This window comes from Helobdella robusta, assembly GCF_000326865.2.
Source record: "Helobdella robusta unplaced genomic scaffold HELROscaffold_119, whole genome shotgun sequence".
Lineage (NCBI taxonomy): Eukaryota > Metazoa > Annelida > Clitellata > Rhynchobdellida > Glossiphoniidae > Helobdella > Helobdella robusta.
This window is the reverse complement of record NW_008703660.1, coordinates 118,395-144,774: the sequence shown is the minus strand read 5'-3', so window position 1 is coordinate 144,774 and position 26,380 is coordinate 118,395. Positions and strand designations below refer to the sequence as shown.

General features: G+C 34.3%; 3 protein-coding genes across 3 annotated transcripts; 1 reads left to right on the top strand and 2 right to left on the bottom strand.

The window, feature by feature from the left end:
- Positions 1-1,545: 1,545 nt before the first annotated feature.
- On the top strand, positions 1,546-14,175 carry HELRODRAFT_139427 (hypothetical protein; the record flags this gene model as incomplete). Its single annotated transcript, XM_009013384.1, has 22 exons — positions 1,546-1,605; positions 4,497-4,601; positions 4,962-5,043; positions 5,670-5,801; positions 6,685-6,781; positions 6,911-7,004; positions 8,394-8,480; positions 8,675-8,758; positions 8,848-8,925; positions 9,115-9,211; positions 9,510-9,607; positions 10,153-10,242; positions 10,455-10,493; positions 10,849-11,004; positions 11,242-11,381; positions 11,488-11,648; positions 11,836-11,945; positions 12,361-12,450; positions 12,793-12,928; positions 13,292-13,416; positions 13,724-13,888; positions 14,122-14,175. Coding segments are annotated over 22 exons (2,280 nt in total), but the record flags the coding sequence as incomplete, so codon positions are not given.
- A 4,112-nt stretch (positions 14,176-18,287) lies between these two features.
- On the bottom strand, positions 18,288-21,542 carry HELRODRAFT_183800 (hypothetical protein; the record flags this gene model as incomplete). Its single annotated transcript, XM_009013383.1, has 2 exons — positions 18,288-18,427; positions 20,930-21,542. The coding sequence occupies 2 exons, from the start codon at positions 21,540-21,542 to the stop codon at positions 18,288-18,290; spliced, it is 753 nt and encodes a 250-aa protein (XP_009011631.1).
- Positions 21,543-21,777: 235 nt separating this feature from the next.
- On the bottom strand, positions 21,778-23,555 carry HELRODRAFT_183799 (hypothetical protein; the record flags this gene model as incomplete). The annotated part of the gene is made up of 3 exons (XM_009013382.1): positions 21,778-22,533; positions 22,597-22,745; positions 23,471-23,555. 3 exons carry the CDS (start codon positions 23,553-23,555, stop codon positions 21,778-21,780), a joined length of 990 nt encoding a protein of 329 aa, XP_009011630.1.
- Between the last annotated feature and the right edge of the window lie 2,825 nt (positions 23,556-26,380).

The following is a 26,380-nucleotide window of genomic DNA, read 5'->3' as shown; positions in this document are numbered from 1 at the left end:
GTTAAAATGTAAAATGACTATTATATGATCCGAGTGTCAAGTCCCTTTAGATTATAAGAGTTCTAGATTTTCTAGAAGCCCTTCCAATTACGCTTTTGTTATAATTAGACGTATAAATAATCTTATATACAGTAAAAATGCTGTTTATTCCGTATGTACAATTACTTTTAGTAAACATTAAAGCATTGTTAGTAATATAATGTAATTAATATTAACTAATATTTACTGTAATCAAATGTAAGAAGACTTCAATTAAACTTAAATATAATGTTACTATAATATAAGAATACTGCTAATAAGTAACAAATATAGTTGTTTTGATAATATAATTTTACTATAATATGAAACAAGTACATACAAACTGTATAATTATTAATGACACTAGAATTGAAATAAAAATAAATTTAAGACTTTTATCTCATTGCTAGTATTTATTATCGCCTGTCGATATTTTTTCCCATCTTTTGTTTGTACATTCATCTTTGCTGGTGGGTGATTGTTTTTTTTAGAAAATTCATCTTCCCTTTTATTTAATTTGTTTATTTAATATGAAAAAATTTTAAATTAAAATATTTTCTGATTTCATTAATTAGGCTTAACTTTCTCTAGATTTGCATTGGCTTGTTTAGTGTCTAGTTTAGTTTAGTAGTAAGTTAAGTTAGTAATTAGTTTTAGTTAGATTATAATATAATAATAATATAATATATAATTATGAAAAAAATTATATAATCATTATATATTATATTATAAAATGTTAGAGGTTAGTAAGTTTTAAAAGTAAAGTAGATTAGAGTTGTATTGAGTCTTTCTTCAAGTATAGTATACACAGTTTATTTATAAGTACTATATTTTAATATGAATAAAGTAAAAAAACTAACTTTATCTACTAATTTTGATTTTAAATACAATTGATTATCATTACATCTAGACTTATAAAAAGAAACTCGAAAATATATATTATATATGTATATATATTTTTTTATTTATAATTAAGATTTTTATTTTTAATATAAATAATATTTTGATGATAAATGTTTTTTTTCATTCAGATGAACCAGCTATAGATGAGTCAGCTATAGATGAATAACAATAACCACACTTGGATCTGTAACTCTGATTAATAATAAAATACAATAATAATTACTTTAATAATTATTATTATTATAGAAATAATAAAGCTAATTATAATAGATACAATACTACTACTATTACATTTAAACCTAAAAACAATTTAACGATTAAATTTGTTAAATTCATCTAAGGAGTTTTTACATTACGTTCATCTGTTACATTAGCAAAACTAATTAACCAACTAATTAATTGTCTAATTTATTAATTATATTTCAAATTGTGTCTAATTGGATAATCATGTGGATGCCAATTATGAAATTTTATCATCACTCACTTACCTTACTCATCACTACGCTATATCTTGCATTAGCTATTTCTGTTCAAGGTACTTAATTTTTCATTAAGATTATCATTTTAATTAAAATGTTATTAGCTAATTAATTAATTAATTATCATTCAGAAGCCTGTTTGAAGCAGAAGACATGTGGGGAATGTATGGCAGCTGGATCACCTTGTGGATGGTGCAGTCAATTGGTTGGTTGGTTGGCTGGTTGACTGGCTGGTTGGTTGGCTGGCTGGTTAGTTGGCTGGCTGGCTGGCTGAAAGGTTGATTGGATGGTTGGCTGAAGGATTGGTTGGTTAGTTGGCTGGTTGGTTGGTTAGTTAGCTGGTTGGTTGGATGGTTGGCTGAATGGTTGATTGATAAGTTTGATTGGTTGATTATATGGTTAGTTGAATGGTTGATTGTTAAGTTGTATGAACATGTCAGCTGATCACAGTAAACACACGCCTGCACGTACAGGCACACACATACACGCAGTGCACACAAACAAGCATCATTCCACCTCAACAATCTTAAACTAGTCAGATGTTGATTTAAAATACTTTAAAATTTCCTCATTTATCTTTAAATTTTATATTATGAGATTGTTTTATATATTTGTATATTTATATATGTTTTATGAGTTCATGTAGTTCTTATTTTTTCTCTGTTATAATATTCACCAAAATTTTCTTTACATTGCCTATCCTTAAAATCAGTTTCTCTTCCTTTCCTCTTAAACAAAATTATACAAATTTTAATTTCCTATAAATTTAAATAATTTCCGAATTAATTAGAAGTAATGTGATTTTTAATGTGACTTGTGAATGATTGAGTGATCATATACACTACTTCCTTTATTACTATTTTTCAGTCATCATCATAGTGGTCATCGTGGTCGTTTATCATCACAATCATCATCTTCATTTGTGTGCGTGTGTGCATGCGTGCGTGTGTGTGTGTGTGTGTGTGTGTGTGTGTGGTGCAGGATAGCAACAGACAAGGATGTTAAACAATTAAAGATACTTATATTTATAAAAATGATGGGGCTGATGTGTATTATTAGCTATGAAATGTTATATATGTTAAGATGATGAAAGTGCAATGAATGACATCAATAGTTTATCTCATTTTTTAGAAGGTAGGCTAGTTTTACATAATAAACGTTTAGTTCTAGTTATAAACTTCCATTTCTAGTTGTCAGATCAAAAAATGTTTTGTCCTCTTGTGCTAGAGAACAATTACTATGCAGTAGTAGTAATGTAGTAGTAGTACTAAGAAATTTTGTCATGTTGTGAGTTTGTTTGTGGATGATTATGTGACATTATATTAAGATGTTTGGCTGATTAGTTGAGATATTGTTTGATTGATCTAGAAATGTTTTTTCACTACAACCACTGCTTTTTTTTGTAAATGTTTACCATAAATATATTATAACACTACCATGCAAACTGCAGCAACATGCTAACTTTTTTTTGTCACTAAATACTCTTACATTTCTTTGTTTAAAACAACTATTTGTAGAGAAGAAAGTGCTAATTATATGTGTGTGTGTGTGTTTGTGCGTGTGTTCGTGTGTGTGTGTGTCTATATAGTGTCTGTGTGCGTGTTTGTGTGTGTGTCTGTGTCTGTGTGTGTGTGTCTATATATTGTATGTGTAATGCTATAGTGGGATTGATAAGTATTTAAACATGAGCAAATAATTGTAATAATAGGTAACAACAACAACAACAACATTAATAATAATAGTGATGATTGTTGTTTAGTTGTTGAGGCTTGAAAATGTAAACCTTATCACATGATTATTTTTATTTAATTGTTTGTTTGTTTTTGTGTGTGTGTTCATAGCCTGCATTGAAGCTAAGCTGTAAAGAGATGATGATGATGGCTATGACGACGATGATGATGGGGGTGGCTATGACGATGATGATTGTGATGGCTATGACGATGATGATGGTAATGATGATTCTTCTGAATGAAGATGATGATGGTGGGGGTGGTGGAGATGATGATGATGTCATTATACTTGTGATAGATTGTTCACAGTGAATGTGATGATGATTGTGAAGTTAATTACTAATAATTATGTTGAGTGAAATATGATGAGGAACGTGATGATGATGATGATAATGATTATGATGATAATGATGATGGTAGTGGTTATTGGTGATTGTACTCTTTTGTTCACTCATTTATTCGTTCTTTCATTCATCTTCTTGTTGATATATAGCACATTCTTTACATTCAGTTGCCAGTCTGCTTTCTTCCAGTTTATTCATCTCACTTTTTATTTGTCATCTTTATTTATTAATTTCTAGTCAATTATTTAGGAATGTATGTATGAGTGAATGAATAAACGAATGAGTTGATGCTTGATTGAATGAATGAATGAATGAATATATGAGTGAATGAACGAATGAATGAATTGATGATGAATGAATTGATAGTGAATGAATGAATTGAATTTTAATAAAGAACGATTGTATGACTGAATATGATTGAATGAATGGATGAATGAATGAATAAATGAATGGATGGATTATTCTTTAATGAATAATTAAATGAGTAAATGATTAAGGAATGATTGAATGAACGAAAAAAGATGAACAGACTTGTAATTAAATCAATTAGTTTATATCTTAATGTATTCATAAATTAATTAGCTCACATGTTCATCCATCCATAACTCAGTGGACATTGTAATTTATTCATGACTAATTTTAATTTATTCATAACTTAATATATTCACAACTTAATTTATTCACAACTTAATGTTTCTCACATGATTGTATGAAGGAAATGAATAAACAAACATTTTTTGTTTAAATAATGGTTAAAATAATTCATGTATTATAATAAAATATAAACAGTTGAATATTTTTGTCCATTTGTTAATTTCTTTCGTTCATTCATCTGTTCATTCATTTATTTATTCATCCATTTGTTCTTTTATTCATTTTTTCATTCATAAATTTGTTCATTCATTCATTCACTCATTCATTCATTCATTTATTCATTCATATATTTGTTTATTCATTCGTTCGTTCATTCATTCATTCATTCATGAACCCTCTCTTCCATTTCCATGATCTCCAATCATTAGAATTACGAATTCCTGGAGAGATGTGACCTGAAGGATAACCTACTGAGGAACAAGTGCGACCCGTCCCAGATTATGACTGTGCAGAGTTCCATATACCTGAATGAAGTAAGTGTGTCTGTTTGTGTGCGTGTGTGTGTCTGTTTGTATGTGTGTGTGTTTCTGTTTGTGTGTGTGTGTGGTGTGTATGTTGTTTTGTGTGTTTGTTTGTTTGTGTGTGTGTGTGTGTCTGTTTGTGCGCGTGTGTGGTGTGTATGTTGTTTTTTGTTTGCGTGTGTGTGGTGCGTGTGTGTGTTGATGTATGTTTGTTTTTTATTTTACGTATGATAGAGAATTATGATGAACAACTTCTTGAAGTATCGAGGTGATTATTGGTTGAGTGAACTACTGTTTTAATAGATGTATCATCGTCATCATCATCCTCATCATCTTCATCTTCATCATTCTCATCATCATCTTCCAAACCAGAACAAGCCACCAATGGATTCTGACTCCGTAAAGAACGCCATACAACTCTCACCTCAAAAAGTTACAATCAAGTTGAGGCCAAGTCAGTTTTTATTATTATTAATTATATTATATCATTATTATTATTATTAATAGTAGTAGTAGTAGTAATTGTTGTTGTTGTTGTAGTTGTAGTAGTTGTAGTAGCAGTTGTGTAGTAGTTGTAATAGAAGAAGATGTAGTAATAGTAGTAGTAGTATTTCTTTAATTACTTCTGCCCTGCCATTAATTATGTTATTATAATTGTCGCAATTATTAACACCTGCTGATTATTATTACTTTAGCGGCCTTCAACTATGCCTACTACTGCTGTGGCTGCTGTGGTCGCTTCTACTATTATTTTTATCATTACTTTTGCTGCTTTTGTGCTTTTGTCATTGCTGCTCATGTTGGATGCGTTGTTTTCATGCGCATACTGTGTTTGTTCACTCTATAATACGCACGGTGCTGTGTTACTGATAGATGACGCGTTAGCATCATTTGTATGTTCACCACTGCCATCAGTCTGTTGAAATTAAACAAATATTCAACCAACCAACTATTTAATCAGCCATCCATTCAGTAAGCCAATCATCATTCACTCGTCTAACCATGAAATGAACCAACCATTCAACCAACCAAGCGATCAATTAACCCAAAAATCCACCAAACATCCAACCAACCAATCAGACGACCCGTTCACATTCAACGTTCACTTCCGACAAGCTGAGAACTATCCAGTGGACCTCTACTTCCTGATGGACCTCTCACAGTCCATGGCCGATGATAAGGTCAAGTTGGCCTCGCTTGGTGATGCCCTTGGTCAGTTTCCTCAATTCAATTTAATTTATTCGTTCAGATTAATTTAATTTATTCGTTATTTTTTGTCATGATCATCGTTATAGCCATCATTTCAGTTATCATCAGAGCCGGAGTTGAAGATGGAGTCGGATTTTTTTGAGAGGCTGGAGTCGGAGAATGTTATTTATTTTAAAAAAATTATATTTTTTCCTGAAAATTTCTTCAATATTGTGTTCTTTAGAGGATAAATATATGTAGTGATGAGCAATCATCTTTAATACTGAAAAGAAATGCTATTAATGTGAATGAATTCACATAGTTTTCTTTCAGAATGCCATAAAACATAAAAATAAAGTGGTTTTACTATAAAAAAAAACAATTACTTTGACTGATTTTAAGTGTTTTTTGGAGCATTTTGAACAATTTTTATGGGGATTGGTTGGAACCCGGAGTCGGAGTCAGATATTTTTCACCCAATTCCGACACTCTTGATAACAACTGTTAGAGATTTTACGGCCGTCATCCTTATTGTCATCATTATAAATTCTATCATAACTATTTATCAGATATATCAGCAATACAAACACACGGCGTTAATCCACGCATCTCCCACATTACATGTGATAGGCTGGCGCCGGTATGCATTCGAACCTTGTAACTTCAACAGCAGGATCAGGCGTCTTAGCAATTACGCCATCTCTTAGCCACGTTCATCATCATTCATATTAGCATATTTATCATCATTCATATCGGCATGTTCGTCGTCATTCACATCAGCATGTTCGTCGTCATTCACATCAACATGTTCTCATCGTCATTCACATCAACATGTTCATCGCCATTCACATCAGCATGTTCATCGCCATTCACATCAACATGTTCATCATCCTTTCATCACAAACAGCTACAGAGATGAATAAGATAACGAAGGACTTCAAACTTGGCTTCGGTTCATTCGTCGACAAGAAGACAATGCCCTATGTCAGTACGGTACCGGCCAAGTTAGTATTTCACCTGACTCATCTTTCCTGTATCATTATGGCTATCACCATCTTCATCATCATATCGTTATCATTATCGTCGTCGTCATCATGATTCCTCCTCATCATTATCAATCACCAACTTCGCAGACTGGAAAACCCATGTGATGAAATGCAAGATTGTGCAGCCCCGTACGGCTTTCGTAATGACCTCCCACTCGACATTGACACCTCAAGGTTCAAGGTCAGGTTATGATGATGACGACGACGATGGTTATGGTGATTACGATGATGATGATGATGAGAAGGAGGAAGACGATAGTAATGATTATAATGGTGATGGCAGTGCCCCATGATGATTACGATGATGATGGCTTCAATTGATACGATGATGAAGATATTGATGGTGATAGAAGTTGCTATGATGACGACGACGATGACGATGCTGGTAATGATGAGGTTAAAAGTTTCAACAGCTTTTGTTTAAAATTGCAAAATAATTGCCGGTGCTGTTTTTTTTGGGCTGATGTAATTATAGGATAATTTTTTATATAAAATGAAAAGTTGTATATAACTCTACAGTGGAGGGAGAAGAGGACTACGACGATGATGACGTCATAATGAGGGGATATTATTCATTATTATAAATTATAACTTATTATTATAAATTATAATTTATTATTATAAATTTTAATTTATTATTATGATGTAGGGGACGAAAATGTAGTTGTAAATATTAAAAATTATGAATTTTTTTGGGGTGACATCATGTTAAACTTATGCACGCAAAGTGGAAGTCAATCTCCATCTAAGTTCATTTTGACAAAGTCAATATTTCCCTATATAAACAGCAGAAAGCACTGATGATGATTCATTCAGAATCGAAATATGGCCTTATTTGCAGCATGAATTCGGAAAATAAGTTTATTTTGAATTTTAATAAACTAAACGTTTACCAAAAAACTTTAGTGAGAAAACTAGAAAACTTGAAAAAACGAACTACAAACATATTAACGCCAAACATTTGGTAGAATTTATAGAATATTGTAAAAATTATGGTCTATTACCAATATATATATATATATATATATATATATATATATATATATACATTATATACATATCAAATGCATACATGTAAAAAGTCCATTAGATACATATTGTTTCTGTCGAAGTTAATAGTTTAGGTAAAGCCAGGCAGTAAATTGAAACTTACAAAAGATGGATGTGCATTAGATGAATTATTAACTGAGGGGAGTTATTTAGTAAAATACGCGGGGTTTAGACGCGATTTCATGCCAGTAGAGAGTGCTACTGTTCAGCAATGTAGCTGATAGATATGTCTTCCAGCATGCTGGTCAAAATTGGCAATGCTTCATTTATACTTTCGAATGCCAACGGATAAGTTTTGTTTTGCCAAACATTTTATATAAGACGCACTAACTGAACGAATCAGTTAGTTGATAACTTTACTGATCAGTTAAGCGGTTAGTAAACTAATTAGTTAATTTTTTCCATTATTTCATTGCCAAATTTTTATGAAAACGCTATGAAAACGCTTTAGACAAATTAAAATATCACAAGAGATTCGACACCTCAAATTAGTTGGGAAATTCCACCGACTTTTCTTTAGGCAAAGGTCAATGAGGTCAAGGTCTCTGGCAACCTGGATGCACCAGAGGGCGGATTCGACGCCATCATGCAGGCCATTGTATGCCAAGTGGGTGGAGCTAAATATTGCCAGTTATTTATGTTTACAAAGTTATTTTTATCAATTGTCACCGGCACATGCATACATTTCCGCATTTTTTTAATATAAATTTCAATTAATATTGCGATACCGTCTATAAAAACACACGTACACACACACACACACACACGCACACACACACACACACGCACCTAAACATACAGAAAGAAATAGGTTGGAGAAATCAATCCAGGAAGATGTTACTCTTCTCAACTGATGCCAGCTTTCATTACGCTGGAGACGGAAAGGTTGGTTGGTTGGTTGGTTGATTGATTGATTGATTGATTGATCGATTGATTGATTGATTGATTGATTGATTGATTGATTGATGGACCAGCTTGGTGGCATCGTTACTCCGAACGACGGCCAGTGTCATTTAAATGCCCAGAATGAATACAGCGAGAGTCTCAACCAGGTTGATTTCTTTTATTTGTATTTTCGTTCATTCAGTCAGTCATTTGCTTGTGTGATTGATTGATTGATCGATTGACTGATCGATCGATACAATTATACATAAATTCATTCGTTCGTTCATTTTTTTCTCATTCATCCGTTCCTTTTTTCATTCACTTTTTCATTCATTCATTCATTCATTCTTAAACAGGACTATCCCTCAATTAGTCAACTGGCTCAGAAGATATCTGAAAAGAAGGTGACAGTTATCTTCGCTGTTACTTCAACCCAGGCAAGGAATTATTATTGTTACTATTATTTATTGTTATTAATATTATCATTATTGTTGTTGTTGCTGTTGTTATTCCTCTACCAACCAATCACGTAGCGTTCCTCTACCAACCAATCACCTAACATTCCCCTATCGACCAATCACCTAACATTTCCTTATCGACCAATAACGTAGCATTCCCCTATCGACCAATCACGTGACATTCCCCTATCGACCAATCACGTAGCGTTCCCCTATCGACCAATCACGTGACATTCCCCTATCGACCAATCACGTGACATTCCCCTATCGACCAATCACGTAACAGATCCCAGTCTACAAGACGTTAAGTGAGTTTATAGAGGGGGCTACGGTCGGGGCTCTGGCCGAAGATTCCTCGAATATCGTGTCACTGGTCAGGGATAATTATAACGTTAGTGATGACGATGATGACGACGATGTTGTGGCTGATGATGATGATGTCATTTGTGTTTGTTTGCATGGCGTCAAGCCCGTCAGGGGGTATTTGAAATTTAGCGCCCACGGGCACAAATCATACGCCTACCTATGCTGTCTTCAAACTAATTGCTATATTAATAATAATTATTATTATTATAATTATAATAATTATTATTATTATTATTTATATAATTATAATAATAATTATTATTATTATTAACGTCCTACCTCGCCTACCTCGGGAAACTGGGTCTCTGGTCGCAAAACGAAGATTGATTGATTGATATTATTATTATAATTATAATAATTATTATAATTATAATAATTATAATAAATATTGATCTATACGAGTGATAACAATGATGATGATGATGACGATGACGATGATGATGATGATGAAAGAGTTCAGATGATGATGATGAAGGAATCCAGATGATGATGAAGGAATCCAGATGATGATGATGAGGGTGATGGCGATGATGATAGTAGTTACTGTAAAAACCATTTGACCACCACCAGAAAATAAGTAGCAGTGTTGAGTTGAAGACGAAAGGTGAAGAGGACACACAGGTTATCATCAAGTCAAAATGTTTTGGGTCAGTTTTGTGTGTGTGTGTATTGTGTATGTGTATTGTGTGGTGTGTGTTTGTGTATGTGTGTGGTTTGTGTGTGTGTGTGGCGTGTGGTATGGTACATGATTAAAAAAGCTTGATGAGGATAGAGATGATGAATATTCTGATAACGATGATGATGATGATGATGATGAAGCTGACCATGATGGTACTCAACTTAACTTACTGATGCACAGAACGGAGCTGAAGGACACGGCGAAATGTGATGACATCAGAATTGGGAGCAACGTCAGTATTACGTCATCATCGTCGTCGTCTATATCATCATCATCATTCTCTTACCATCATCATCATCATCATTCTCTTACCATCATCATCATCTCTCTTGTCGTTATCATCACTGACACCACTGCAGTTTTTATTATTACTGATGATAACATTATCACCTTTATTAGCCATCGCTTACTTTCTTGTTGTCTTATTCAGTCATTCAAGCATATTTTTCTCTAACAACTTTTTTCAGTATTGTTAACATTGCACGCTACATTACAACATCATTGTCTTCACCATTTCGTCATCATAACATATGCCATCATAGTCATCCCCTTAAACTGTGTCAACATCATCATTACCATCATCTCAGGTGACCTTTGACGTGACCTTAATGGTGACCTCGTGCCCCAAGGACAAATCAAAATGGAAGAGAACTTTCTCCATATACTCCGTCGGCTTTTCGGAGGAGGTGGTTGTGGATGTCGAGCTGATGTGCAGTTGCAACTGCGAAGGCCCGGATCAAGAGGTTGTTTGTGTCTGTGTGTGCGTGTGTGTGTTTTTGTTTGTGTGTGTGTGTGTGTGTGTCTTAGTGATGTCACATCGTCATTACTGGCACCATCGCTTGAAACGTCATCACTATATATTGTCATATACGGTCTGTATAGGGAATATGAAATTTTAATAAACTTCAGCAGCTTCGTCGTCGTCATCGTCGCCATAATCACAACCACCATCATCATCACCATCATCATCATAATCGTAGGTGCAACGGAGTGAAGAGTGCAGTCGTGAGGGCACGCTGTCGTGTGGCACGTGCCTCTGCAACAAGGGCTTCTATGGCAAGAATTGCGAGTGCTCTTCAGACGAAATGGGAACCGATGATAATTTATGCAAGAAGTCAGGGTCATTTGGTGTCTAATTAATATTACTATTACCCTATCAATATTCACGAGGCGCTTTTTATATTGGATGGACACACATAATCGTCGCCATCCATCTTTCTCCCTAGGACGAGTACCAGCAAGATATGTTCGGGGCATGGTCAGTGCATATGTGGCAAGTGCGAGTGCAACCCCATCAACCCTTCCGACCCCTCCAAGAAGTACAGTGGCTCCTACTGCGACTGCAATAACTACAACTGCGACTACGAAGACGGCAAGCTCTGTGGAGGTATGTGCCGGTGTGTGTGTGCGTGCGTGAGTTTGTCTGTGTGTGTGCGTGCGTGTGTGTGTTTGTCTGTGTTTTTATCTGTGCTGTGGGTATGCTATTGTGTTTTATGTGTTATTGTGTTATGTATACACACACACACACGCACACGCAAATATACACACGAACACAAATACACACGCACACACAGGCCCAGAGAGAGGTGTATGTGTGTGTGGTAGTTGCAAATGCAATGAGGGCTTTCAAGGGGCAAGTTGTGGCTGTGCCACGAGTAAGAAGGAGTGCATAGCTTCTGATGGGGTGGGTTTTTTGTGTGGTTGCAGTTATGATGACGATTACGATTGTGATGATGATGATGATGATGGTGGTGGTGGTGGTGATAATCTTGAGTGGTGAAAAGAATGTTGGCCGTGATGGGTGGATAGGTAGAAAAATGAGATATCATGTTTCTTCAATTTTTGCAAAATTCCCCACCAAACAATCTTAACGTCAAAAAATCTTCACTATGATGACAACAAATCAAAATCGAAGACAGTAACAGCTAAACCAACAACAACAACAATTACAACAATTACGATAGACACGGACAACAACACAAACAACAACAGAAACACAAGCTACAACAGAAACAACAACAGCACCAACCACACACCAACAACCACGCAGACAACAACCACACAAACACGTACAACACCAACCAACCAACCAACAACAGAGTGAATGCAACAACAAAGGCTATTGTGATTGCGGTCGTTGCAGATGCACTGACGTCACATACAAGGGCAAGACCTGCGAAGAATGCCCCGTAAGTTATAGTAGTAGTAACGGTAGTAGTAGCAGTAGTAGTAGCTGTAGTAGTAGAAGCAGCAGTAGTAGTAGTAGTAATAGCAGTAGAAGTAGTAGTAGTTGTAGTAGTAGCAGTAGAAGTAGTAGTAGCAGTAGTTATAGTAGTAGCAGAAGTAGTAGTAGCAGTAGTAAAAGTAGTTGTTGATTAAGTTCATTTTGTTGTTAGTTTTGTTTTCATTGTATCTTTTCATTTATTTAGTTAACGCTTCGACGATAATGATGATAGTGGTGATGAAGGTGATGATGAAGATGATGAAGAAGATGATGATGATGATGATGAGGATAAAAAATGACCGAGCAGACGTGTCCGACGGCTTGTGACGAGAAGAGGGGCTGTGTCCTCTGCAGGGCTTTCAAAGTTTACAGCAAGTTGAATGAGGAGGAATGCTCGAAGCAGTGCGATCACGTGGCTGTCGTTCAAGAGATTGATAAGATTGGTTGGTTGGTTGGTTGGCTGGCTGGTTGGTTGGTTGGTTGGTTAGTTGGTTGGTTGGTTGGCTGGTTGGGATAGGTTAGGTTGGTTGGTTGTTTGGTTGAGTTTATTGTTTGGTCGATTTGGTTAGTCGGTTGTTTGGTTGATTTTGTTAGTTGGCTCTGTTGGTTGGCAGGCTTCATTAATTAATTTTTTTTAGCAGGCCTTATACTTTTTCTATTTTTACGATAAACTATTTTTACGCGTGTGTGTGTGTGTGTTTGTGTATACATATGCCTATGTATGTATCTCATATATCATCATCATCATCATCTCCTTTTCCATCATCATCATCTCCTTCTCCATCATCATCATCACCTCCACGCAGACGAAACAGTGGGCCAGTGGAGGTACTGCAAGTTCCGTGATGACAGTGACGGATGTGACGTGCAGTTCAAGTGGAATGCCGACAATAACGAAATCAAAGTGGCTAAGAGCAAAGGTGACGTCATCGTCGTTTCCGTTTTTCCGTTTTTATTTCTGTCTACTGGACCGCGTGATCAGATCATCGCATCGTCGCATGACCACACCACTACGTAATCACGTGACCACACCACTACGTAATCACGTGACAGTCATGTCGTCATCACGTGACCACACCACTACGTAATCACGTGACAGCCATGTCGTCATCACGTGACCACACCACTACGTAATCACGTGACAGCCATGTCGTCATCACGTGACCACACCATTACGCTATCACGTGACATCCATGACATCACCGCACGACGTAACCACACCACCACCCACCACAGAGTGTCCCACCCCGGTGAACCTTCTCTGGATCATCCTTCCGGTCATCATCGGCATCCTCGTCATCGGCCTGCTGCTGCTCCTCATCTGGAAACTCCTCGTCACACTCCACGACAGGAGAGAGTATGCCAGATTCGAGAAGGAGAGGGAGAACGCCAAGTGGGAGATGGTGAGTTTTGGTGAGGGTCCATGGCTGTGTGATTGATGATCATTAGGATGATGATGGTGGGCTGGTTAGATGGTTGGTCAGTTGTTTGGCTGGCTGGGTGGCTGGTTAGTTGGTTGGTTGGGTAATAACTGTTGGGCTAATTATTACGAGAGGAGAACGTTAATGAATGTTAATGTAATAATTTGTATGTAAATTTATGCTAATTTATGCTAATGTTTCATTGAAATACTCAGGGTGAGAACCCGATATACAAGCAGGCTACATCAACGTACAAAAATCCAACGTACAACAAGATGAAGTGATGATGAAGATGATGATGATGGCGTGATGGAGTTGGAGAAGATGATGATGGCGTGATGGAGATGATGGTAGAAGGATGAAGATGAAATGATGACGATGATATGGTAAGAGTGAATGTCTTACTAACTAACAGAGTGAGTGAGTGATTGAGTTGGGTTTAAATGTAAATAATAAATAATAATTTGTATTGAATGGTTGCTGACGGAAACTGATGAAAGATTAATTGAATGAATGAATGAATGAATGAATGAAGGAATGAAGGAGTGAGAAAAATGAATGATTGATAAACTTATTTGATACAAACTTGATAGAATTAACGCTACCAAACCAATATAATAAGATGGAAATTAAATTGAACAAACGAAACGAAACGAAATTTTATCTGCTTCTCAAAATTCAAAATTGAAAGAAAGCAGGATGGCCATAGTAGAATTTATATAAAAGTCATCTAGTATGAAACGAATCAAAAACGAATTAATGAATGATTAATTGAATAGATTAACTTTATTGAATATAACGACTGATTATTTAACTAATTAATTAATAATTAATTAATAATTAATTAGTGGATTGATTGGATATGGTTACACATCTTATTTGTAATTTATGTAACGTACCGCGTAAGGATTTTATGTACTTTAAATTGTAATTAAGTAGTTAGAAAGAAGTTTGTGTGTGTGTTGTGTTTGACTGTCTGTGTATGTTTGTGTGTGTGCATTCAGTTACAAAATACTATTATTCAGTAGATAACACTTGTATCAGTGTGTGTGTGTAGTGTGTGTATGTGTCTGTTTGTTATGACCACAGTTATTAAAAAAGTTGTTTTTATTTTGAAAAAATTTTATTTTTCATAAAAAATGTTTATATATCGTGTTTTTAATTTATCTCTGATATTTTAATATTTGTTTTGCCGTTCTTTTTCTAATATAAATTTGCACGAGTTTCTTCTGTTATGTGTATAACGAGTTGAAGTGTCAGTCGTTGTGTGTGGAAGTAAAATTCTCTCTAATTTATGTGTGTTTGTGTGAATTTACTTATGTGTGTGGTGTGTGTGTGTGTGTGCTTGGATTCATATGTGTGTGTGTATCCGTTTTTGTATGCACAAAGCGTCTTATATAACCTTCCATTCAGTATTTTAGGTTATGCTAATGTACGTGTGTATGTGTGGGCTAAATACATGTGTTATGTGTGCGTGTTGTGTGTGTGTGTGTGTGTGTGTGTTGAACGTGTGTTACGCTATGATATGATGTTCAGTTAGAAGTCACGAATCTAGATAGATGCTTTCTGATTCGTTTTTTGTCATATTTTAATGAATTACGTGTATCTAACAACGTTCATTCAATTGTTCACTCATTCATTTATTCGTATAATTGATTGATTGTTTAATTGATTAATTAATTAATTAATAGATATGATTTTTCATTTATTCTTTCTTCAGTTGCTACTCATAAATATATATATATATATATATATATATATATATATATATATATATATATATACATACATAAAACGTTTATGAATTTCATTTGTTAACATTTATGACGTTACATAGCCATGTTTTTTATGGTCTACTCGTAGTAAAGAGAAAAATATAAAATGATATATTTTTTTAGTTTTCTTTTTAGTTTGTTTGTATGTGTATGTGTATGGTTGTGTGCGTGTATGTGTATGGCTGTGTATATGTGTGCTTGTATGCCTCCTTTGACAGTGTGTTTGTTTTTATATCTCGTCATGTATGTTACAAAGCAAGCTAGTTTTATTATGCTAAAGTGTTTTTAAATTCAATCTTCCAACCGCTATTTAACACATTTTATTGTTCTTATGAGTATGTAGTACATTCATATATATATATATATATATATATTAACAAATATGCAGTTGTTTAGAAATAAATATCATTGCATTGTAATCGTTTGCTATTGGATTTTTCAATTTTTCCTGAAGATTGAACAACTCATGCAATGCTGTGACACCTTCAAACAACTGCTTATCAGGTAGTCTCAGCCCAATGTTCATTAGCAAATATGCGTTTGCAGTTGTGTTTTTTTTTAGTTTTGCATGATTTTATTTGCCGATTCATTTCCATCTGTCGATTGGTACTTTGTTACAATTGGCGTCATAGTTTGATAAGACACGAAATTTAAAATTTTTTTTAAGTGTTTCATCGCTAGGCTTTAAAAATTATAGATAATCTATCTATATATATATATATATATATATATATTTTTTTTTTTTTATTTATTTATGAATATTATTATTATTGTTTTTTTTTATTATTATTCTTGTTAATATTATTCATCAGTTATTGCTTGTCTGGTTTATTTGTTCTTATCTATTTTTCTTTCTTTGCTCTTAACAGCCAGCTAGCTAGCTTACAAATTGTTATTCACCCGACCTTTATATGTGTAATAAAATAAATGGAATGAAGGAAAAATAATGTTTGTTTGTCCTGTCGGTTTATTCTATAATTTGATTTATTTGGTTTAAAAGTTTAAAAAAAAATTCAAAATGGATTTGATTTGAAAGTGAGTATGCTACCATGTAAGGATTCCACGTGAAAGCGTTTAAAGTAAAAGTAGTCTGAATGTTGTTACTGAACCCAAAATATTGGTAAAATAAATATTATGGTTGAAAATTATAACAGATCAAATAACTAAATAGTAATTTATTACCTAGAGAGGGTAAGTGGTGTATTAAATTAGGATCTTAGGAAAAATTTTATGATTAGGTACGTATTCAGGAGGAGTTTCTAGGTCCCAAAGTAAATCATTTTGGGTAAATTATGTGGAAAGGATTGGAAAAATGTCTCTGAATCTTAAAAAACGATTAAATAAACTCAGAAAATATAAGAAAAACATGAAAAATAAAAATTTTAAAATATGAAAAAATAACTAGAAAATGTATTTGTGAGTGATACAGGTAGTAAGAAAAATTAACACTGGACATCAACCACGCAAATTTTTTTCGGAGTTAGTTTTCCCAGCAAAGCTTTTGACATAAATTTGGATTTACAAAAGACAAAAGTCATCGTTTAGAAACTTTCTTTGACTGCGCGTACTCACACACACGTTCACTATCTTGTATGATAAAGGTTAAATAAACATTTTTTAATACATGTGTGTGCTGATTTTCTATAAAAACAGATAACAAATATATATATGTGTGTGTGTATGTGTGTGTACATGTGTATATAATGTATTATGTGTGTGTACTTGTGGTGTGTGTGGTGTGTGTGTGGTGTGTGTGTGTGTGTGTGTGTGTGGTGTTTGTTTGTGTGTGTGTATTTTTCCGTATATATATTCCGTGGAGCATTCACTTTAAATAAGATGCAAGTTAGGTTTTTGTTCAAAAATTATTTTAATTTGGGAAGCGCGTTTTTAACATTGCATAACCGCATTATTCAGCATTACTACTACAATTACTGCTGCTACTACTGCTACTACTACTACTACTACTACTACTACTACTACCACTACTACTACTACTACCAGATGAGAAACTCTTCAGAAGTATAAAACACAAACTTTTGTAAAACAATATTAATATTATTTTAATGTTTACTGACAACAACTTCTACAACATTAAAGTTATCAACGATCGTAATAACATTAGAAGGTAACAACATTGTTAATAATAATAATAACTAGAACATCAGCCTTATTACCAATAACATCAACAACATCATCACCGTCATCATCACATTTTTCGTCGTCATCAACACCCTTACTATCAACGCCATCACACTCACCATCACCACACCGGCTGTATATCAGATATCATCATGATGATATGTATCATCTTTCTCATCACCGTTCTAGTCGCCAAGATCAGTGGTGAGTTTTTGTGTTATGTATCTCTCCAATTATATCTACCTAACTATCTAATAAACATATTTAGTTTATTTATTGTCATACGCTTTAACAATAACCACATCTAATATTGTTGTAAGTAGCTATACACACATGTGTTTGTGTGTGTGTGTGTGAGTGTGTGTGTTTGTGTGTGTGTGCGCGTAAGGTCTGCAGTTCATTGCTTCAATTTTATTTTGTATTTCGCGTTGAGAAGTTGATCAAGAGAAGTTTTTCCAATTTTTTTATTATCCTTTTGATGTCAGTGTGGAGTAGAGGCTAAGGCGTCTGGTCCTGGTGTTGCAGTAGCCTGGTTCAAATTCAAACAGATCATACCAGTGCATGGATGTTTCACTCGTGTTTACATTTTGAAAAAAATCAAAAACAACTAAAATTACAATTTTGATGAATTACGTTACTAGCATCAATAACAACAACAACAACAACAATAATAACATCAATAACATCAACAAAAACAAAACAGTTGCCTACCATGCTCTGATGAATTGATTCCTGATAAGACAAAGGTTTAGTTGGTCATTCATCTATACAGTGCCTTTGTGTGTATGTATGAATGTATGTATGTATGTATGTATGTATGTATGTATGTATGTATGTATGTATGTATGTATGTATGTATGTATGTATGTATGTATGTATGTATGTATGTATGTATGCATGCATGCATGCATGCATGTATGTATTATTATTATTATTATTAAGAAACATTTATTAAACGCTAATTAAACAATTTCATAAGCGTTCTCTCAAAAACAAAACAAAATGTTTTATGTGACTGTTCATGAAACGAAAATCAAAGTAACAAATTTTACAATTTCACAGAAAATAAAAATGTCTTTAGTTCTTTTTTAAATAAATCCAGAGAAGTTCCCGATCTTTTTAACATAGGTGGAAGGTTATTCCAAACAGAGGGACCAGCCACGGCAATGTCCCTAGAACCAATTTGCAAACGCGTGACTGGCACCCTTAGCAGATTCAAATCATCCGACCTGAGATAGGAAGATGATGCTGTTTGTTTTCTGGTAAATTTATTTTTCATGTATTCAGGTGACATGTCATTTATAGACTTGAACATGAGAACTGCAATTTTAAAGACTATCCTTTTGTTAATTGTCAACCAGTGTAGTTCATTCAAAATCGGTGTCACGTGATCATACTTCAAACCACCAGCAACGAGTTTTGCAGCTCTGTTCTGCACCGACTGAAGGACGGCAACTGATAATTTCGGCAATTTGTAGAACAAACTGTTGCAGTAGTCCAAACGAGATGTAATGAAGGCGTGGACCAACGTTTCCAAAGTAGGTCTATCCAACGAATGTCGAATTTTATACATGCTTCTAAGGTGGATAAGACTTGATGTACAGATCTTTTTGATGTGATTTTTTATTGATAACTTGTTGTCAAGCAAAACACCCAGGTTTGAAGCAGTATCAGCCAATGGTATATCAACATCTTCTATTTTAACAGAACTAAAATCAATTTTCAGCAATTGCTGCCACGGTCCAACCGGAAGTAATTGAGTTTTGCATTCGTTTAGTTTTAACGAGTTTGATGACATCCAACGTCCTACCTCTGATAAACATCTGATAAATCTCTCAACTTCAGTTTTGAACAAACAAGGAGAACTAGTAACCAGCACCTGAATATCATCTGCAAATGCATGGCAGACATATCCGTAGGAGCTGATTATTTTGGTAATTTCCGACGTGTACAGGAGAAAAAGAACGGGTCCCAAAACTGAGCCTTGAGGTACCCCTGACGTTATGATGGAAACCTCTGATACTGAGTCATTAAATGAAACCTGTTGTGTCTGATTTGATAAGTATGATTCAAACCATCTATATACATTATTCATTACCCCGTAATTTTGACGCAGTTTTGCCAGAAGAACATCATGGTTGACGCAGTCGAACGCTGCCGACATATCCAAAAACGATAGTAATGATATTCTCTGAGCATCTGCAGCGGCGAATAAACTTGATAGGACATTCAATTATGCAGTTTCGGTTGAATGAAACTTCCTATATCCTGATTGATTGAGAGGCATTAAATTGTTTTCTGTTAGATGATTCAACAAAAACTTGAGAACAACGCGCTCCATGATCTTTGAGATAAACAGAAGGTTGGATATCGGTCTGTAGCTTGCAACATCGTTGACATCACCATTGGCTTTTTTTAAAATCGGGACAACCGTAGCATGTTTGAACCAAGCAGGAAATTTACCCAACCTCAGGCAGAGATTGAAAAAACTTGTAAGAAAGCAGATAAACAAGTGTATATATTTCTTAAAAATATGCGTCGGAAAAATATCTTGTGAACTTGTTTTTGAAGGAGAATTCATTATGATGCCTTTAAGTTCGGTTTCTGTTATTTCTGGAAAATCTGCCAATGAAACAAGATTTGTAACATGACTGTGATGGAACCAAAACGTTGGTAGACATTATAATCTTGTTGATCTTGTCTGTGAAGAACTGCATGAATTGAGAAGTTTTTAGGTTGATATTACCATCAGATTTATTACTTTGTTTATTTCTACACAAAACCCTGTTCACAATCTGCCAGCGATTTTTGGAGTTGTTGTTAGCTTTGACCAAATTTTTCCAGTAACTTGAACGTTTTTTAGAATAAAGTTTATTTCTTTCTGACAAAGAAACCAACCAGTCATTTCGATGATCAGTCGTCGAGTGATTTCTACATGACCTTTCCATCCGCCTGCAAGTTAGTTTAGCCCGTCGACAATCATCATCAAACCAAAGTGCCATACTCTCTCCTCTGTCATAAATCAAACGCCAAGGCACAAGTCTGTCGACAATTTTTTTTAACTCGTCGTTAAACATTTTTAATTCAATCTCGACATCGTTACTCTGACAAGGCCCAGAGACTGGAGAATCCAAAACAGCCCTAGCCAGTTGATTTCCGTCCAGACTTTTCCATAACCTGACATGTCTCGCAGTTATTTTACGAAATGTCTGAATCAATGTTTCAACTGTTATTAAACTGTGGTCAGACATCACACCGCTTGGAAATATTTTTATGTTGGTAACAGGAAAGTCACAAGAACTGATTACCAAATCCAAAGTACCACCCAACACATGTGTTGGTTCGTTAATGTGGTTGACTAATTGGAAGGTTTCAAATACCTCACCCAATCGGATGGAATATGGATCATCAGTTCTTTCGAGATGTACATTAAAATCTCCCATGAGCAAAACGTTAGAACCCAAGACTGTAATCTGCTCTAAAACTGAATCCAGTTCTTGAAAAAATAAAACAGACAGTTGTGCTGAGCCAGGTCGATATATAGCAATCAGAATGAATGTACTTCCGTTGACCCAAAATTGGATAGCAACAGCTTCAAGTGTAGTAAGTTGTGGAAGAATTATTTTTTTGTACTTGAATTCTTTACGAAAGTAGACTATCAAACCACCGTGACCTGGATCATGCTGCCTAACAAAATCAACAAACTGATATCCAGCAGGCATGGCCAGATTGATAGAAATATTCCCAGCCAACCCGTGCCATGTTTCCGTTAAAACCAGTATATCAATCCATCACAAAGTAACCCATGAACATCACCTACCCTCTTTGAAATTGACCTGACATTTAACAGTCCAATCGTAACATTGTATTTAACATTAGATCCTTTGTTTGTTAGATGATGAAATTTATTTTTAACTAATCCAAACAAATCATAGCACGAACCCACTCTATCATTTATTAATTTGACTCTTTTTTTGCCGGAAATTTCACTATTTTCCACCTTCCTACTTCCCCTCGCACTCTGTATAAAAAAATCTCTTTACAGTTGGTTTCTCTCGCTTTTGCATCATCTAAAATTCTTTTCAGCTCCTTGCGCTGATCAACAGTCAAATCATGACTCAATTTGACGTGTGCAAAATCATCGTTCAAAGATCTGAGTTTGTACAAATTGGTAAAGAAATATTCCTTGCTTTTTACATCATCAAACTTGATGAGGATTGGCCTGACAACTCTTTTACCTCTCTTACCCAATCTAAAAACTTTCAGTATATTTTTTCCGTTGACAGTGTCATCAGTCAATTTCGCAATCATTTTTATGACCCGATCCTTGTCGTCAAGGCCTTCTCCCAGCCTGAACAGCATCGCATTAGCCTCTCTTTCTTTAGCATCGGCAACATCATTTAGTGTTTTTCGGACATTTTTAAGATCTTCATTGATGATCTTAGCACTCTGTTTCACTTCAGTGCTGACCACACTAGCAAAAGATCTCATCATTTCAGACTTGAGGCCGCTTATCTCTTGATTTAACTTTTTTCCCGATGTGCACTCAATCGAGTCCAGCTGCGATTTTATAGCGACGTGGTTGGCACTGATGGCATTAACTTTTTCATCAAGTGATTTACTGATTTCATCAATCGATTTATTCAACAGCCCCAAATCAGTTTCTTCCAATTTAGTCTTAATTGAAGCATTAACATCGTTGAGTTTGTCTAACTTTTCATTGAACGTAACTTTTATGTCATCAATAGATTTAGATAACAGTTACATGTCACAAACGTTTTTTACACATTTATCACAGAACCATTTAATGTTACCGTTTAAACGTACAACTGAATAAACCTCGTCAGACATTGAGTCAACATTAGCCGTGCACTCACACTGAAAACATTGAAGCTGTTTCAACGTAAGTACACCGTCTTTCTTACCTGGATTTTGACGTGTATTCATAATAACAGGTGGAACAAAACTGTACACTGCAATTAACACGTGACTAAATAAACTCTATGAAAATTCGATTCAAATGCCAAAAATACGCAACTTTAAATATTGAATTAAATTAAAACAGTATCTAGAATTTAATTGCAATAATATGTCCAATTTTCAGAAACAAAATCAAAACTAAAACTCCGAAAATCGAGAATCTCTAGCAGGGCGAAAACAAACAATACAATAGCCACAATACTCACATACATACATGTATGTATGTATGTATGTATGTATGTATGTATGTATGTATGTATGTATGGATGGATGGATGTATGGATGGATGGATGTATGTGTGCGTATTTCTGTGATTGTTGTTGTTAAGTGCCTATTAGTACAATAAGATCGATATATTTATCAGCTATCCCCGTCAAATAAATCTACTATATCAATTCTTTTCACCAATCTTATGAATGCGAACATGTGCGTGTGTGTTTGTATGGCTGTGTATATGTGAGTGTATTTTTTGTATCAATTTCATGTATTGTCTGTATCATTTGTATCAATTTTGTATATTGTTTGTATTATTAGTATCAATTGTAAGTTTTGTTGATGTTATTTGTATCATTTGTTAAAGGTTACTCTCTCTATTGCGTTAGCTTCAGAGGTTTCAACGACAAACACACACAGCGTATATGAATACGCGTGCAAACCACGCATCATACACATTGCATATGATAGGCGGGGATCTCTTTGTATTCGAACCCAGTCATTGCAATAGCAAGACCAGGCGCCTTTAACCATTGAGCCATCACGCCGCCCAATCGTGGGTATCATTTCTGTAAATACATTGCATCACTTGTGTATCTTTATTTTTTAGTATCAACAGTGTCTAATATTGTTATATAGCATTTGGAACAATAATTTATCTCGCTTATATCAACTTGCTCTTTCAGTTGTGGTATCATCTGTATTAATTGTGTGTTTCATTGATATCTATCCTTTGTATAAATTTTGTGTAACATTTGTATCATTAGTATCCATTCTTTGTATCGTATGTTTGTATCATTAGTATTTATTCTTTGTTAACAAATGCTTGTATCATTGATATCTATTCTATCAAATGTTTAATATCATTAATATCATTAGTATCCATCCTTTGTATCGAATGTTTGTAACATTAGTATCCATCCTTTGTACCGTATGTTTGTATCATTAGTATCCATCCTTTGTATCATTGATATCTATCGTTCATCTCAATTGGCAGTATTGTCATCATTAAAAACAATGGAACGTAGCATGACATGTTCCACCATTCCATTGTGACTTGACATATGCGCATGATGTTGTTTACATTGCAATAAAATTCCACTTTACATGATGTATCAAATGTGTATTTCTGTGTGTGTGTGTTTGTGTCTGTGTGTGCGTGTGCCAGTTTGTGTGTATATGTGTGTGTGTGTGTACGTCTGTGTTTGTGTGTACGTGTGTCTCTGTGTGTGTGTGTGTGTGTGTGTGTGTGTGTGTGTGTGTGTGTGTGTGTGTGTGTGTGTGTGTGTGTGTGTTGGATAATTTGGTTAAAACCCGTAAAATTAACTTTCATTCCATACTTAGTAGAAATATTCGCAACGTTCTAGCATTTAAACATACTCGTTTAAATCCATTTTGAATTTATACACAGAAACGATGGCGAATTATTTCTGTTAAATATTTCATTTCAGAAGCACGTTGTAATGACGAGAGCAAACATTGGGGATTTTGTGGATTGTGGAGTGGAATGGATGGAAATTTGTTTGGAGCATGTAATGAGTGCATGCATTTTAAAGATTTTTAATTAGTGAAATGTGGAAAGAAAAAACATAAATGAAACGAAGACAAGTGAAATACAGAAAAAGAGAGGCGAAGAGAGGAATAGAAGAAGAGAAAGAAAGAAAGAGGAAGAAAAAGAGATGATGACACTCAATGAGTGGTCGGTCAGCTTTCCAGCCATTTTATCTTTGATGGTAAAAAAAATGTTTTAAACATTTGACATCTGACGGGTTTCTTATTTCCAGAAATTTTCTTAAACTTTTTGTTAAACATCAATTTTTAGCATCATTTAAAATTCAATTATCTTGCTTTTTTATTTTAAATTCATCTTTGCTGAATTACTTAATAATAGCATTTAGCAAAAACAATTTGACACCTCAACACAACTGATTTTTTTTTCTCTAGGTGGTATGATTGTTTTTTATTTGGTTAAAAATTGTGTGTGCATATGTGTGTGTGTGTTGTTTGTGTGTGAGTTTGTGTAGGTTTGTGTGCGTTTGTGTGTGTGTGTATGTGTGTGTTTTTATGTGTGTGTGTGTGGTGTATGGTGTGTTTGTGTATGTTTAAGAGTGTTTGTTTTGTTGTTTTAGGGAATGGGAGTAGGTATGTTTTTAAAAAACAAAATTAAATGAAGATTTAGAAAAGAATAAAAAATAAACTAATCAAAAAATGAAAAAGAAAAAAAGAGAGAAGAAAGAAAGAAAGAAAGAAAAAAAGATGAAACGGTGATATTGGCTTGAACAAAAGGCTTCAACGTTTAAAATTTGAAGAAAGTTATTTCTTTCTGGTTCAACTAATTTTCCTCTCACAAACATCACAACCAATTAGCCATCATAAAGTAGAAACACCATAAGGCCCATAAGTTGGCCTTTCAAAACAGCACCATCCAGTGCTTCATTTTATCGTAAATGGCTGTTCGTATTCAAATTTTCGGGTTCCTTAACTCATTCTTCAAAATTATTTGAAACATGTTTCGAATATACGTACATAAACATACACATAAACTCTTTAACAGACACACACACACACACACACACACACACACACACACACACACACACACACACACACACACGCATTATACATTCACACATACATATACATTCACACATACATATACATTCACACATACATATATATTCACACATACATATATATTCACGGACAACTTGTTCAAACACATTAAAACAGTTTCTATATACATATAAAAAAGTTTACGTACTAGGCATACAAATAGGCATACATATATATATATATATATATATATACACACACGCATGTATAATACACACACGTATACACACATACACAGACAGACAAAAACACGCACGCAGGGATGCACAAAGTTGCACTACTAAACTAACTAATACTAATTGAAATGCGTCGACTGCAGTTGGTGTGGGGCTACAGTTGATTTGAATCAACTTGTTTCATTTTGGGCTGTTGATTGATGTGCTACAGACTAACTACATCATACGCATCACTATATCATTGTTTGTATCATTATCATCATTATCACATTATCATCATCATCATCATCATCATCATCATCATTGTTTATATCATTGTTTGTATCATTATCATCATTTTTGATATCATCATCGTCCGTATCATCAGATTTGCAGGCATTATCGTAATTGCCAATATCTTTATCATCATCATCATTATCAACATCATCATTATCATCATTAACGTTGTTATGATGATGATGATGAGAATGACGATGGTGATGACTGTGATATTTAAATAATATCATTGTAAGCCTAGCCAAACCAAACAACATATGTATGTAAATTCTTTGTATTGAAATTAAACAAATTGAACTTGC